The 15,973-nt window shown below is 41.9% G+C and overlaps 1 protein-coding gene and 1 long non-coding RNA gene across 3 annotated transcripts in view; one reads left to right on the top strand and one right to left on the bottom strand.

Annotated features, from left to right (window-relative positions):
- The window catches only part of map4k5 (mitogen-activated protein kinase kinase kinase kinase 5), a 30,521-nt gene extending 16,582 nt beyond the window's left edge, over positions 1-13,939 (top strand). For both annotated transcript variants that reach the window (XM_071895669.2, XM_071895661.2), the window contains 19 exons: positions 439-497; positions 687-754; positions 2,524-2,568; positions 2,656-2,698; positions 3,021-3,228; positions 3,491-3,576; positions 4,028-4,069; positions 4,348-4,432; positions 4,597-4,676; positions 5,258-5,318; positions 6,493-6,607; positions 6,871-6,929; positions 7,260-7,363; positions 7,678-7,855; positions 8,263-8,331; positions 8,542-8,634; positions 9,024-9,094; positions 10,757-10,812; positions 12,832-13,939. In XM_071895669.2, coding sequence (XP_071751770.2) covers positions 439-497; positions 687-754; positions 2,524-2,568; positions 2,656-2,698; positions 3,021-3,228; positions 3,491-3,576; positions 4,028-4,069; positions 4,348-4,432; positions 4,597-4,676; positions 5,258-5,318; positions 6,493-6,607; positions 6,871-6,929; positions 7,260-7,363; positions 7,678-7,855; positions 8,263-8,331; positions 8,542-8,634; positions 9,024-9,094; positions 10,757-10,812; positions 12,832-12,919 — 1,610 coding nt within the window. In that variant the 3' untranslated portion in view covers positions 12,920-13,939. The remainder of the gene's footprint in view (positions 1-438; positions 498-686; positions 755-2,523; positions 2,569-2,655; positions 2,699-3,020; positions 3,229-3,490; positions 3,577-4,027; positions 4,070-4,347; positions 4,433-4,596; positions 4,677-5,257; positions 5,319-6,492; positions 6,608-6,870; positions 6,930-7,259; positions 7,364-7,677; positions 7,856-8,262; positions 8,332-8,541; positions 8,635-9,023; positions 9,095-10,756; positions 10,813-12,831) is intronic.
- Positions 1-15,973, bottom strand: part of LOC139909618 (uncharacterized) — a 230,486-nt gene that overhangs the window by 153,095 nt on the left and 61,418 nt on the right. The window lies entirely within an intron of this gene.

Below are 15,973 nucleotides of genomic sequence, written 5' to 3'. Positions count from 1 at the left end.
GAACCAGTCTCCTCTATTGGATCAACTGTTTGACAGCACTTGACCTGAAACCTAAACTCAGAGGAATCTGTGTTCCATCATGTATTTCTAATTCTTGTCCTCTCACCAATATTTTCCTAAAGTGAAAGGTTCTGGTCATTGTCAAGTATGATCTGTGTTTGTCTCTGGTAAGCTATGCATCCTCCAGACCAAATATTCAAATAATAGCATCATAAATCAGTAAAAATCTCAGATAATCTAAGGCAGCTACACTGTAATGCAAGCCATGGATCTGTCTTTCACGTGACTTGATGGTTTCATGGTAAGAGCCTAGGCTGCTTGTACTGATACTCCTAAGGCTTGGTGTTTCTTGAAATCTTGGGCACTGATGCCCTCTAGTGCCAAAGGTGTGTGTTGGAAAATAAATAAATAACTGAGCACAATTTTTGTCATTCACAGTTGACAAGGTCCAGTTTGAACCTCCACTCCGGAAGGAAACCGAGGCTCATTCTGAAATGGTGATAATCTTTAGTCCAATTTGAAGCAAATCCTCCTCAATTTTATACAGCTTTTCTCAAGTATTCCTTTTTCTGTCTGTATAAAATTCATTTTACCTCTGTGTGGAAAAAACAGTCTTACCCTGAAATTAAAGAATGCACCTTTTTTTTATTTTTTTTTATTTTGTGCATGTGTGTGACTTTCCACAGGATGTGAGTAAAGAGAATGACTTCCCTTCCCCCTGGAGTCCCTTTGCAGAGGGAGGAATAACAACCAGGTAATCCATGGAAACTGTTGTCATGGGAACTGTTCCTTCTTTATTTTCTCCCCTTTTCTTTACCTGGCTGAATTCTGTCCTTTATGAGATTGTGGGAAAACTGTGACACACGCACACACATACGCTTGCAAGGAGGATCGTTTGATGAAAATAAATCTCCAGTGATGGGACAGATGCATGATTCAAGTTTTATTGCTCTGTTGATCTAAAAATTGGTAGGAATTTCCCTCAGTGTGGACTCATATTAAAAACAGGACATCGCAAAATGCAAACATCCATAGAATCACAGTAAAATATACAGTATAGTGAAAGATAGAATCATGTAAATAAAAAGTATATTATAAAAAAGTGAGACTTCTTATAAAGAGAGTTAGTCTCAAGTACTATGTTTGAGCTTGTATTTATGTGTGTGATTTCTTGTGTGATTTATGTGTGAAAATCTGTTAACACTACTAGTACAGCATTTTTTTTTTATACTCACTGTCAATGGGATTAACCTGCTCCATTAACTCTACACTGGAGCTAACCTGTCCAATGCATGACCTCACTTTAGCCTGTTTTAGGTCCTCTTCACTTGTCCGTGTGCTTTGACTGTGTTTCTCCTTCCACTCCTCTCTGTCCTCTTTCGTCTCTCTCTCTCTCTCTCTCTCTCTCTCGTCTCGTCCCTCCAAGGAGCCTTCTCAAAAGCGTTGAGGATGAATTGTTCCAACGGTAACACTAACACTGTGTATCCTGTAGTACGCCATCCACTCCACCCCCCCCTTCCACTGCTGGTTGTGTGTGTCAGAGCTGGCAGTCGCTGGGCCCTGGCCCTGTTCGCAGTGACGTTCGATGCCCGCCATATTCATGAATAACCCTCCCTGGCTCCCCTCCATTCGCCATGTGTGGTGTGATATAGCTGTAGACCCAGACTGTGCATTCATGCTGGGTACATGCTTGCTTAGTCTTAGAAAGGCAGGTGGGACAGTGGGTTAGAAAAAGAGACAGGAAAATGCCCTTGCACTTGATGTTGATGTCAACCTGTAGTATTCACATAAAATTACTTCTTCATGCAGGCTTAAACCAGCATGCACAGGGCTGTAATAATGTCTGTTGCTGTTTTAATAGGTGAATATAGTCAACACCATCCAAAGAACTTGGTATCTAGCGAGCGCTTTGCTTCAAGTCTGGTTTTATGCGTTACTGAATAGTCTGCTGCTATTATAGTGCTAAACAGATGGCATTTACAGTTCTGAGGGTTGTCCGCTGACCTCTTTTTGGTCCCGATGCTAATTTTTGTGCACCTGTAAGAGAGCGTTTGCGATGAGATTGTGTATGTATCTGATCCTCCATCCTTTAGAATAAAGTTATGAATAATCCCAAAAGCTTGAATCCTCTCTCTAAAGATGTAACGGAGAGTAAGCGCAGTGAAACTCGGTTTACCCTGTTTTTGAAGTGGTTCAGCCACCATTTCAAACTGATGTAAAACTTTACACTACTATAACCTCATAGTAAGCATTAACGTAAAGTAATTTCAGACTTCAGAGATGTTCGTTAGAAGTATAGGGTCTTGAATTAAAACAAAAATATGGTGATCACCACCTGGAGTAGTTAGTTGACCCACCCTTTTATTTACCACTACATCACCGCCCCTGTCCCTTGTCCCCCTGACTCATACTCCCTTTCTCTCCAAGGAAGGGACGGTTCATAAACATTTGGTCCATAAACGCCTCTCCTTGGCTCTGATGACTCTTGTTTTCCCTGCTGAGTGTCATGTTTTCCTCCTTCAGGGGACACATCGCCCATCTGGAAGATGCCTTTGAAGACGTAGAGCTGTAAGCGATGTTTACACATTCAAATGTCATCCTGAACATTCATTGCTGTAGTCCACATCTTTCTAAAAACAATTACTTCCATTTCAGGTCAACCCTCAAGCCAGGAATTCCTCCTCCTCTGCCTCCGAAGGTGAGACCTAAAGTTATTAATTTTGTTTAAATGTGCGTTTTAACCATATTACTAACAATGCCAGGGTTAAGTGTTGATTCCCACAGAGGTCACCCATGTTAGAAGTGCATGCACTGTAGGGTGCTTTGGATAAACGTGTGCACCAAATGGCATATGTTCAGTTCAATTCAATTGAATAAATCTTTATTGTCTCCGAAGGGCAATTCAGGTGCAGCATAAAAACATGGGAAACACATACTGTATATTATATTTCTCTCACAATTAGGGCAACATAAAACCGTTTTCACACTTTCCCTTGGTCTTCACCCCCATTCCCTCTCAGCCACGATTGAACAGCTCATCAGACGAGGTCGGCCTTAACGATGAGAGGTGTCTGACAGTGCGGAGGTTCCCCAACTTGGAGAACGGGCCCAGCGCGGCGGCTCGCAGACAGAGCACCCCTGAGCAGGGCCACAAGGAGCACTCGTCCCCAGATTTCCTCTCTGCCAGCGTCAGCAGTCCTGGCCTTCTGTCTCATGCCTCTGATCCTGGTGAGTCCCAGTGCTTCTCAACTCCCTGTAGTGTCTAGATTTACATGCAAGGACCTTTTCATATTGGTTTCTGTTTTCTTGAATGAAGTATATTTCTCTAAATGAGCATTTATTTTATTTTTCCAAGCTCCCAATAAATCTAAATGCGAAGGTAAGGGAGCCCGATGTAAATGTGTCTCTTCTTTAGATGCTTCATGTTGTACAATATGATTGATACTTCTGCTGGAAATGTAATGCTCCTCTGCCTACTCTTTCTCAACAGATAATGATTCGGACGGCAGTGTGAACGGAGGCAGTCCCAAGCCGCCGCCCAACCGACCACACCGGAAGGAGAAGAAGGAATTCCCTGTGAGTTTTGAGACATTCCATAATATATTGAACTTGCAATATGCGTCCCAATCAAGCCAGCCACACTTCTCATCTTCAGTTTCATTGGGTTGTGGGAGGAAAATGTCATCTGTGGTCTTAGACCCTGTATTTTATATGTGGACTGTGTCCAAGTAACTGGCTGACCTAGCACTGAAACCTCAAGTATGATGTTTTTCCTTTGTTGGGTCCAGACACTGACAGTTAAAGAGGGGGATTTGGCATCCATATATTTTAAATATTTAATTGACTTTGAAAGAACACCAAAAAAACAAAATAACAGTTTAGATTGTTTTTTTGTTTGGCACATTGTTGAGGTTAGAGCTGTTTTTAACATTGATAAGCCAGCTCAAGTTAATGTAATTGCTATAATTGCTTGTTTCCGTCGATGTGCTCTGCATGTATCTAATGGGCGTTTTTTGTTTCTCCTTAGAAACCAGCTATCAATGGCCTGCCACCCACTCCTAAAGTACTGGTGAGTGAATCTTCTGTCTTGTCCCTCACAGTCCTCACTCATTCCTGGTGGACTGGTTTCATGGACACTATTATTAAACTTTCTCTTAACTGCTGCTGAACAGAGAAGTTTGGGATCCACAAAACTGTTGGCTTGTTCCTCTTTCTGGTTCCTGTGGTCTGATGAACAATGTGCTCCGCTCCAGGCTCAGCTCCAGCTTCATAAACCCTGGCTGACATTTTAGCAGTTTGCCGAATCAGAGGCTTTGCTGTGCTTATCTGGATTGTCTTTCATTGCAGATGGGAGCCTGTTTCTCTAAGGTTTTCGATGGCTGCCCACTGAAGATCAACTGTGCCACATCATGGATTCATCCAGACACCAAAGGTAACGGCAGAGCTTCTGTACTCAAAACACACACTCACTGCGCACGCACACACACAGCATAAACACACAGTTTCAGCAAGGGGCACCACACATACACGCATATAATTAGTATATATTCTAGTAAAACCAATGCTTTGGTGGTTTTTGTTTGTGTTTTCTTCCAGACCAATACCTAATCTTTGGGACGGAGGATGGCATCTATACGCTGAACCTTAATGAGCTACATGAGGCCACAATGGAGCAGGTAAGAGCAACAAGGTTTCTATGGACCGAAATCAACCTATATACAATTGTATTTTTTGCTGACAGACATAATTAATGTTTATCCTCTGCAGCTGAATTATTTCAAATTTTCTAAAACAGGGTAGTAAATTGAAAGCAGTGAACATGTTTCCCCTATGAATGACATACTGCCCCCTATGGGCCAATCATTGACACCAATAAACATTTTCATTGTGTTGTTATTTTTATCTCTGGAAAATCTAATGGGAGGACGTTTTAGGTCTGAATTCTGTTACAGTGTACAGAATTTAATGGCAGTAGCTCAAATGAGGCATCTGATAGGCCTTTTTTAAAGTTAAAAGTTTTATTTATAGTCAGCCCCATAGGAATCAATATAAATTTGTAAATGCAGAAACTCAATAGCTAGACTCATCATTCACCCACATTTTGATCTGGCCAGGAATTGCCAACATATTTTTTTTTCCACACTTGCAATTGACAAATCTATAGTCTGTCACCTCCACCTACCCCCACCCCCTTTCAGGGAGAACTTATGCCTAACTATATTCTGACTCCAGCTTGTTTGTTGAATTCCCCCTTTAGCTGTTCCCAAGGAAGTGCACATGGCTGTACATTATCAACAATAACCTGATGTCTTTATCAGGTAAGTGACGGACTTATCACAGCCACCTGCTTCACTGGGCTCTGCCATAACCTGCTGCTTCTTTGTCTGTGTTATCTTGCTGCCCCTGAGGCCAACACAATCACTCCATATCTGCGGCCCTAAAATAACAGTTTGTTTGTTTGCCATTGGAGAGCCTCAATAAAAGCTCTGTCCTTGCAGTGCAGTGACTCATGAGTGACACATCTGTCTTTAAAGCCTGTTCTTCCACCGAAGAACCACTCAGATGTATTGATATTCGTAGGTTACGATACCTGCCTGCTGCAAAAGCAAATATAGGCTGTTTTGACAGATGAGCAAAAGCTTTGCCACTTATTGTGCGACAACTGCAATCCTCTTATATTTGGATACAAGTTGTCTACAATTTGCTGTACTAAAAGCCAAGCCTGTTTACAAGTTCAGTATTTGATTATGCAAAGCTTCTGCTACAAGCTGTCTAACGTTAGTTATCCTAAGAGCCAAAGCCTTTTCTCGGTTGGTATGGGATTACAAAGCCTGAGGTCTACTTTCGGTTTTACCTTTAGCAGTTTACCCCTCGGTATACTTAACCTCTGTTCTCTTCTCCTTTTCCCTTGGACACTGTCCATCCTCCTCTCGTCTGGCTTGATTTGATATTCTACTAACTGGCTTCATCAGAAGGTAATCATGCTTCACATCATCACACTCCTGTTTTTACCCTCTGTTCACATCTAACCTTTCTAAACATGAAAGCTGCTTCAAGGGTTCCGGGTTTTATTGGGAAAATTGAGCAATTATATTTAAGATGTACTTCTATTATATATCTATTTTGTCTTCCGCGTGTAACATGATGACATTTTCATACTTTGCCTCAATTATTTCTTGCCCAAATTGTCTACCAAATTTCTCTGTCTTCTATCTAAATCTTTTTTTTTTTTTCCATAAAGCTACTGTTTGTCACAATTTAAATGTGTTATTTCTACTGTCTTTGATCAAATAACGCAAACATATAATGGAAAATACTGTAGGAATAGTCAGTATTGCGATTTTTTTTTTTTTTTTAACTAATTGTGCAGCCCTATGAGACACAGTGAAGAAGAGACAGGATTTTATCCCTGTTTAAAAAAAAAAAAAATGCAACATGTGTTAAATGTGTTGACCCATTATTAATCTGATGATTTCATATATACTGCTCCAGGGAAAACCTTCCAGCTGTACTCCCACAATCTCATCGGTCTATTTGAGCAGCTGAAGAAGCCCGGCCTGGCTGCTCAGTTCCAGACTCACCGCTTCCCAGACAGAATTTTACCCAGGTGAGATGAACGGGCCTGATTTTCCTGCTCTGAGTCTTGGCTCATGTAGAAGGTTTTCTATGCATGCATGCTCTTTTTCAGCAACGCCCTACTTTACATGTATACTGTCAAATACTTGAACAACTGGGGAACAACCAAGTAGCTACTGAGGTAGACTGGAAAATAAGGAAGAAAATGGAGAACCACTGGCCTACTTCCCTGATTCTAGACGTCATCAGCTCTTTTAAGACTGTGGTCACAAGTTGACTGTTTTCTCTCCACAGGAGGTTTGCCTTGACAACGAAGATCCCGGACACAAAGGGCTGTCACAAATGCTGCATTGGTGAGTGGCCTTTCCTTCCCAACCGCTGTTTGTTTGCATTTTTTTTTTCCTCTATCAATGGTCCGTGAGCTGTGTCAATACACTATGGTCGTCTTCTTAAGGAAACATCTCCCACTAATCAAACATGTTTACGCTTACCTTCTACTAATAAAAGTGACAGCAGAAACATCACTTTTCATATTATGTATTAAAGTGAATGGGTTTTCTGCATCTGAATTTTCATTTTTCTCATTATTGTGAGTTTCTCCTAGTTCAGTTTTTTTGAAACATATGCCCCTGATATCAACTGTTCAACTCATCTTGTACCCCGTTCCCCCCTTTACTTCACAGTGAGAAACCCGTACACAGGCCACAAGTACCTGTGTGGAGCGCTGCAGTCTGGGATTGTCCTGCTGCAGTGGTATGAGCCCATGCAGAGGTTTATGCTCATCAAGGTCAGTTGGTTATTTTGCTCAAAGTGACCACTATTTTTACTCCAGCAATTTTCCTCATAGGCCTACATGTCTTTTTTTTTTTACTGCAAGTCTGTACTATACTATTTTTCCAAGGAGCACATCTGCTAAATTTTAAAATCTAGCTGTACAAGAAGGAAAATTTTACAAGCATATGCTACTAAAATCATAGCACTGTAGAACCCTGTGCTGGTTTTACACAACATAAAATACATTTCTAAGCCTCGTTAATGTTGGGTTTTTCACTCAGAACACCTGTTGACACTAACCGTGTCTGCCCTCTCTTCCTGCTGCAGCACTTTGACTTCCCTCTTCCCAGCCCGCTGAAGGTGTTTGAGATGCTGGTGGTCCCAGAGCAGGAGTATCCCATGGTGTGTGTGGCCATCAGCAAGGGCACCGAGCCAGGCCAGGTGGTCCGCTTCGAGACCATCAACCTCAACTCCTGCTCCTCCTGGTTCACAGAGATGGGAGCAAGTAAGTCACACACATGTACTTAGACGGAGAGATGGATACCATCTATTTAAAGGAGCTATCCACACTAAGACACTTCAACACTGTTGGCTATTGGCGATTTACCTTGCGTTTCTGCGCTCATTTTGTTGTTTGGTAGTGTGTTTTTCTTACATATCATATATAACTGGGAATAGCACAGGACAGCATTGTTTTCTCTCCACTCTAACTTTTTCTCAACCTGAAAAACATACTGTCGCTATTGCTGTCTCCATCTACACATGTACATGAACCCCCTCTCTGAGGGTACAATGAGGTACAATTTAATAACAGTAAAGATGTTATAATAAAAGAAACCGTAAAGAAAGGGGTACATTGCATGGGACATTACCGAGCAGGGGGTTTGACTGTTTCGACATGTCTTCCCACAGCCAATCAGCAGGTGGATGCAATCCATGTCACCCAGCTGGAGAGAGACACAGTGTTGGTGTGTTTGGACCGTAAGTACAACCTCAGAGTTGCTAATATAGCTTTATCATATGCCAATCTCTGGTAGTTGTCAGGACGGTTGTTGTTGGTTGTTGTTTGTAGCAAGTAAGCTGCTATTCCAATGACATTGATATTTAACAGAACAAAATCTGTCTCAATTTTTGTCAAAAATCTTCTTCTACCACAACGTTCTAAAAGCCTCTTCTGCATGTTTCCTCCAGAAAATTTGAAGATTGTCAATCTCCAGGGCAAATTGAAGTCTAACAAAAAACTGGCGTCTGAGCTCAGCTTTGATTTCTGCATTGGATCCGTTGGTAAGCTTTCAGACAAGTTAGCAATTTTGGGTATGCATGAAGACTGTGCCGTTTGGCCTGAACCCACTGTATACATCCTGTTTGTGTGTGCAGAATGAGACCTGACAACAGAAAAACTGAAATCCCTTACCTTTTAAAGGGAAATTTAAAAAATACTGTACATAATCACATGATCAACAAGCCTGGACCACTACATTTGGTGGAAATATTAATCCAGCAATTTTGCTTATTCTATTTATGAAAGGGGCTTGTGTAAACTCAGCCTATATAGCATAGTGCTTACACATACTCATTGTGCATGTTAATTGAGTTGGCCGTATTCCGGTGACTGCTTTGAATGATGTTTGATTTCCTTTGTGTGCTGACACATCGCCTCTCTTCTGCGACAGTGTGCCTTCAGGACAGCGTCCTGGCCTTCTGGAAACATGGCATGCAGGGAAAGAGCTTCAAGTCCAACGAGGTAAAATATCCCATAACCCCATGGCATGGTGTCCTTACAAAACGTTTTTTATACCAACAGCGGTTCCAATACTTCAATCGAAATACTGATTAGAAAAATCTTTTTCTTTTTTTCCCCTGATACCTTTCTTTATTTAAAGCACTTTTCACTGTGCAATGAAGTAAATTATCTTCTGTGTGATATTTGCACCTTTGTTTTTTTTGTTTTTTTAATAGAATCAGACTACACTCTACTGGTTTTGTCAATTAAAACTGTCATTAGGCTCATAGAAAAATTTCCATTATAAGAATCCAACATTGTCAAGCTTTTCTAAGGCTTTTCAAAGCCTTTCAATAGCTTTTGATGCTTGAAAATCAATGTTGATGCCAAAAATAGTTGGGTGTCATTTTTCAGTCAACCGGTCCCAATGACTACAGAGGGGAAACTCTGAATGCAGTTTTTCCCACCTCCTGAATACAGGCGTGTTTGTTCTACACGTGAACAAACACCCCTGGCTCTTGTCAACACTGACCCTGAGTGCTGGCTGTTTACATGCATGGTTACATGCTGTAGATGAGCCCAGGAGATTAGCTCCTCAGGTGGAGGTAGACAAAGTGTGTCTGTGTCAACCCAAGGTAATGAATTTGTCCACCTTTCATGGAGGGATTTCATGTTAACCTGATCATGAGTCGCGCTCAGCAGCACAATATAAGTTCAAGAGATCGCGGGGAGGTGAAGCATTTTGTTTTTATGAAAAGTGATATGGCGATAGGAGCCACCCTTTTCAAAGCTCGTGTCAGACTTGGTCCTGCAGGACTCGGGTGAAACAGAAGGTCTGCTGGCCGAGTCCCTGCCCGGCGCAGCTTGACAAGTTCCCCCATAGCGGGGATTTTTGAAATGTCAGCGGCCATGCAAAATTCATGCTTGATCATAAATGAAACCCGTCACACAACAGGGAGCAGCACTAAATAATTCAGCCTGTGTCTCGTTATGATTCCTCTGAAAAGCGAAGGCATTCAAGGGGGGCAGGCCTATTGATCCGTGCTTGCCTCGGCGGGTGCTTCTCTGAACACCCGAGGCCTTGTTCTCGATGGGACTTAAACGGATCAGATCTCTCCCCGAGGCCAAGGACTTACGCCTAGCAGGTGTCACACGTGGACTACCTCGCCTTTGTCAACAAGTTTTGGTGGAGTTTGGTGACTTGTCATCATGTGAGGGAGTGTTTTTTGAAGGGGCTTTTTGTCCTCTGTCCCGGGAAGTGTCAGGTCTGTTATCATCCACATCTTGTGACTAGAACAGGTAAGCTCCAGGACTGTACACAGTAACAGAGTCCCTGGAGACACCACTCACTCACCGGCAGTCTGTTCAAAAAATATGTGTTGGATTAGGTTCCCAATTACATGAATATAATTATTTTCTAGTTAAAATATTTATACAAAAAAAGAACAGAATGCAAATTTGTAATACGCTACCCACCCGGTTCCCACTGGAGCCACCCATCCTGAAAATGTAAGCCCCCATGGGAGTGTAAGGTGCTTTTGTGGGGGGAAAAAAGTGTCCAGTGTCTCAACTATGATATTACGTCATCTTTCTTGCTCTTCAACGTTTCATCCCCTCTTGTCACCATCAGTACCTCTGATACAGTAAACCGAGCCTCAAGCAATTGTGTTTCTTCATTCATAGGTGACCCAGGAGATTTCTGATCCAAGCAGAGTCTTCCGCCTCCTTGGATCTGACAGGTTGGTACCGATATATTTCCATCTTTAGTTGAGTTAAGCTATTGCACATACAAAATAATCAAACACAGAGTGAAGGCGAGATTAAAAAACAAAAGGGACTTACGAAAACATCTCATCTCATAAGATACAAAGAAAAAAATCAATAACTGAACTGGGTAGGCTCTCTCCACGCCCCTCACTTCCCTCGTTTATCTGGCTTTTAAATCAGCACTACTGTTGGTGTATTGATTTATTGGTAGCCCATAAGCGCCATAAAAGCAGGTGCTTCTGATTACGGCCATACAGCGACTGTCTTCCCACAGGTCTCTCTGTTTTCATATCACCTAGAAACCGCCAAACAGCTCACTCGTCTCCTGGGTCTCACCTGGGCTCACAGCTATCATCCCCTGCTGTCTCTGGTCGCTCTCTCTCACTAGGCCCGTCTCTCTCTCTCTCTCTCATACCTCCAGCCACGTGCGCTCTCTCTCTCTCTCTCTCTCTCCCTCTGTCTGTCTATCTCTTCCTCTTTTACTCCCTGATGGCTCTGAACTCTCTGCTGTCCCTGAATGCCTTCCTCCACTATCCTTGAATGCTTTCTCTCTCTGCCTCATTCTGGTAGTTATAGCAGAGACATTAGGTCAAAGCAAAATGTCCAAAACCTGTTTCACAAAGCCCAACAAAAGTGCATGTGTCACCAGTTGCAGGCACTTCTCTAGGTTTGCAACATTGCAAAGTCACTTGGGAAAGAAATAATCTTTGACGTTGCTCTCCAATGTGATCACAACAACAGAAATTATGTTTTCGCTGCTGGCACTTAGTTCTGTCTTTTACAAAGAAGCAAATGTGGGAGATCAGATTTTAACAATTGGCATAATAGAATGGCACGTCTCCAGTGAGGACACAACATATATTTTCCAACATATATTTAACATTGGCATTTTTTGCACATTGACAAGGGAGTAGACATCAGCTTTGCCTCTGCACAGATTGCTCATCATCCCAGCAGGCAGAAAGGTGCGATGGTTGGTTTCCACCACAGACACAGCGGGATGTGATTTGTGATTTGCTCCCTACCTCACACACACACACACAAACACAAACACACACAGCATGCCTGGTGAAGGAGGATCTCCCAGCCCAGTTAGAGATGACTCCCCCTGGCTCCCATGGGTCCCGGTCCCTGGACCCGGCCCGGCCCGTGGCACCGGAGCAGCGCCGCTCTCTGCCCAGCCTCCCATGTTTTATTCACCGCCGCCTGGGCACTGCCAGCCTGGTTTGAGTGTCTCTCCATGCCTCTGTAATTTCATCTGATGGAACGGACAGTATGGACTGTAGCTCCTCTGCTCACCCCTGCTCATCTGTCACCGCCACGAGACGGGTGGCATCTGGAGATGAACCCACTGTCATCGTGATCTCGCTGTCATCTCACTGTCCTGTAATGTGCCACTTAGCATGCAGGTCCCTGTCCGCAGGCTGTCTCCTGAGACGCTTTCCAGGTCGATTAATACCAATGGCACCTTCAATTTCCTGATTGGTTGTCAATGCAATTAAATTATCAGCAAACAGTTTCTGTTGTTGAAGAGCAAACCAAATTATTTTTCTACAAATAACAGTACCAAAGCTGCCAATTAGGGCTGAAAGATTTTGACAGAATATTGTAATTGCGATTTAAACTGCATTTCATATCATCAAGTTTTTTAGAATTTTAAAATTGTTTAAAGAAAAGTGATTGAGTCTGATGAAAGGTTTTCACCAATATTGTACTTGATTCATGGACCAAAGATTACCTGGAGCTCTAAAACACCTTGCTTAGAAATCCATTTGGATGCTATTTTGAACACGATTTGTAAATTGCAGAAGTTCATATTGCGATTTTTTTAAAATTAATTGTTCAGCTCTACTGCCAATTTAACAGTGAAGATTTCTCCAGGTGCGACCAGTCTCTCCAACTTTGGTTTACATTTTTCCTGGTGACACACCCGCCCTCTGCGTATTTCTAACTGATTTTCTGACCGTTGCGCCTCTGTGTTTCTCTGACAGGGTGGTGGTCCTGGAGAGCCGGCCGACGGACAACCCCACGGCCCTGAGCAACCTCTACATTTTAGCAGGTCATGAGAACAGTTACTGATCCTATCCCAGAGACTGGAAGCTTCCCAGAGATGTGGATAGGACGGACGCCTCGATTTTTGGGAGAGTACAGCAGCCTTTCACCAAGAAGAAGGCTTTGCGTCAAGGGAAACAACTGGCTTCAAAACAAGTTACTGGGAGCGTTTGTTACCGATCACAGGATCCCCAGGTCAGTAAAAGAGGACGGTGTTTACTCCAAGCAGCTCCCTCTTCAGTATGGATCCATAAGTCGCCTTACACCAGCAACACCTTCACTGCAATGCTGAGGAACTTTTCTTGAGCAGAATGTGGAGAAACAATAAAAGCTCAAATGAACATCGTAACTCAGCCTCTCCCCCCACTTTTCCGCAGACTGTGGACTGTTAGAAATGCGGTATCTAGAGGTGTTATTGGAAAAAAAAAAAAAAAAGTGCCATTAAAATTCACAAGGTATTTGTGATCATTAGTATTAGCAAACAACGGGAGATTTTAATGTCAGAGTCTTATAACACGTCGCTGAAAACGTCATTAGGTCCGACAGGAGAAGATTTACAAGCTCTATAGTCAGACTAATAGATCAGTTTAAACAGAAACCCATGTTCATGTGGGTTATTTAAGCATTATTTATTAATCTCTAAGCATTAGGGTATGTTGGATTTACAGGCCGTGTTAACAGACAGCGACAGACAGGTGCAGTCCTGCTGCGAGTGGGACTCCCGCTCCCAACAGGATTAACTACCTAGTGAACCGTTCCTGAGCAGCTTTGGGTTATTTTTACTGCTATGTAATATAGTCACATCGCTCCTGCTCTGCTGCATTTTTAGAAGTTGAATATAATGTAAAATGTTTTGTTTTTTTTCTTTACCCCCTCTTTTATAGACCTTTTACTTCTCATTATTTGCACCATGTAAGCACTTTTGTACATTGTTTTTTTTATTTAAAATGACAAAATGAGGGACAATGCTTGGTTTTGATAACATCTTTGCATTCCCTTCGCAAAACTTTTAATGTATGCTGTTTTTTGTAATAAAAAAGGCTATTGTTAACAACATGAGGGCAATGGCCTGAGCTTTATTTTTTTTGTGTTGCTGTGCATGTGGAGCGATGGGATTGGTGTAGAGTTGATGTTGCGGCAAGTCGCTGCTCTCTGACGAGTCTCTGATGAGATGAACAGGGGAGAGCAGTGAGCATTAGTTTCCATTATCTCCCTGTTTAGTCTGCCATTCCTCTGACTTCACCAACCAGCACTAATTGGTCTCAGTGCGGCAGGACAAGTCGTCAGTTTTGTCTTTTCCTATGTGCAGGCCGCTGTCACATGCTCAATGATGTCAAACAGATGTTGAATTTGGGGTTTCAGTATGTTGTTGGCCACCCAGCAGAACCTGGAATGGAAGATATGCTGTTTTGATATTCAGCTTTATACATCATGCATTCATGAATATTATGCATTTATCAGTCAATTCAGTGCAGGGTAAAACCACACAAACTCATTAGGCTGACAACTGTAGATGACATCAATTTATATTATATACCATTAGTAAGTAGTGTGAAACTGATGTAAGATGTGTAAGGATAGGGTCTCTTAAAGGGGAACAGTGCAAATTAATGCCTCTATGAAATTAGAATTGATTTTTGTTTACATTGGGGGATTTCCCTTATGATATTTACTGAGTTAAGGTCATAGTTTATCTGTCTATTTATTTACTATTTATTTATTCACTGACGGACATTATAGCATCTTTTTAAAATTGAAACTAGGAAACAGCACATCCACAATTCTACAAAACAAAGGCTAGAGCTGCCCACCAACCTCTCCGTGTGTGTGTGTGTGTGTGTGTGTGTGTGCGTGCGCGCGTGTGTGTGTGTGTGTTTTTGGGGAGGGGGTGGAGTCATCCTAGCAGTTCCTATGGGGACGAGCCTGGAAGAGGGAGATCTGCTTCAAGTCATCCACAGGTAGTCAGACTGAGACCGGAAGTTAGGCGGGGGGGAGGTTCAAAATAAAAGTGTAAAATGTAATTTATTTAAAAGGTGAAAGGTATTTTGTATTACTGCCACTGGTGCTCTTTGCGAAGGGATCAGACTATTAAAAAAACACATTAACGTCAAAGATGCTCAGGTGGGATATAGAGTTAAAAAGCCTTTATTTAGATTGCACTTACATAAGAGGGATTTTAATGTCTGACCACTAATAAAATAAAGGCTTTTTAATTTTTTCACCCCACATAATATGTTGCACTTAAGATTTTTTTTTTTTTTTTTAGAATAATTACGCATTGGGGTTTACAGAACAACATAAAATACGTGAAAATATTCAGTGAAATCATTACATTAAATATAAGTTACAATTCTAGGTGTAAAATAGATACTAAAAGATTGCATGCATTACTGGTATTTCCTAATAAGAGTTCCTCATGCTTTTAATATTCAAATAACTTAAACACAAAAAACAGATTCCTGCTCCAACATATTCTTTATTTACTCCAGGCAATTCAATACTTACTCGCTTTTATTTTGAAAGCTCTGCCCGGAAGTGATGTTTTATTCCGTCTGGCTTGACGCTTTTAAACGGGCGAGCCTTGGGTTTGCAGGGAGAGTTGTGAGCAGATCGTCCACCTTGCAGGCTGCTGTTGGTGTTTGGATGCAAAACGGCTCTTTCCTGCCTCTGAATTTCCTACTGAGAAGCATCTGAGGACGATTCACTGTAAGTACATTTAAAAAAGATAATCTTAGGATAAACTGGGACTATAGATAGGCTGCTGTTACTGAAATATTTCCTATAAAAATATTAAAAAAACACGAGTCTGGCTTCAAGATCGTGAGGCAACTTTGCTCAGACTTCGTCACTATATTGTGTGGTTTTAATATATACAACACTTACAAAACAATTTTTAATATTCAAGGTTTTCATGTTTCCTCACCGCCGTTTATTCCCACATTGTTTTCAGTGCAGCACTTTGATTTTATTCCCCTGCCTGTTACTGAGCCCCGTGTTATTTGTTTTCGCCCCGTATCTCCTCAGGGAAATGATCTAATATACTTTGCATTGCAAATGTTTTCGTTACGCAATCTAACTGTT

The sequence above is a fragment of the Centroberyx gerrardi genome, chromosome 17 (genome assembly GCF_048128805.1).
Source record: "Centroberyx gerrardi isolate f3 chromosome 17, fCenGer3.hap1.cur.20231027, whole genome shotgun sequence".
NCBI classification, from domain to species: Eukaryota; Metazoa; Chordata; class Actinopteri; order Beryciformes; family Berycidae; genus Centroberyx; species Centroberyx gerrardi.
The sequence above is the reverse complement of the archived record's forward strand: the minus strand, read 5'-3'. Positions and strand labels throughout refer to the sequence as shown.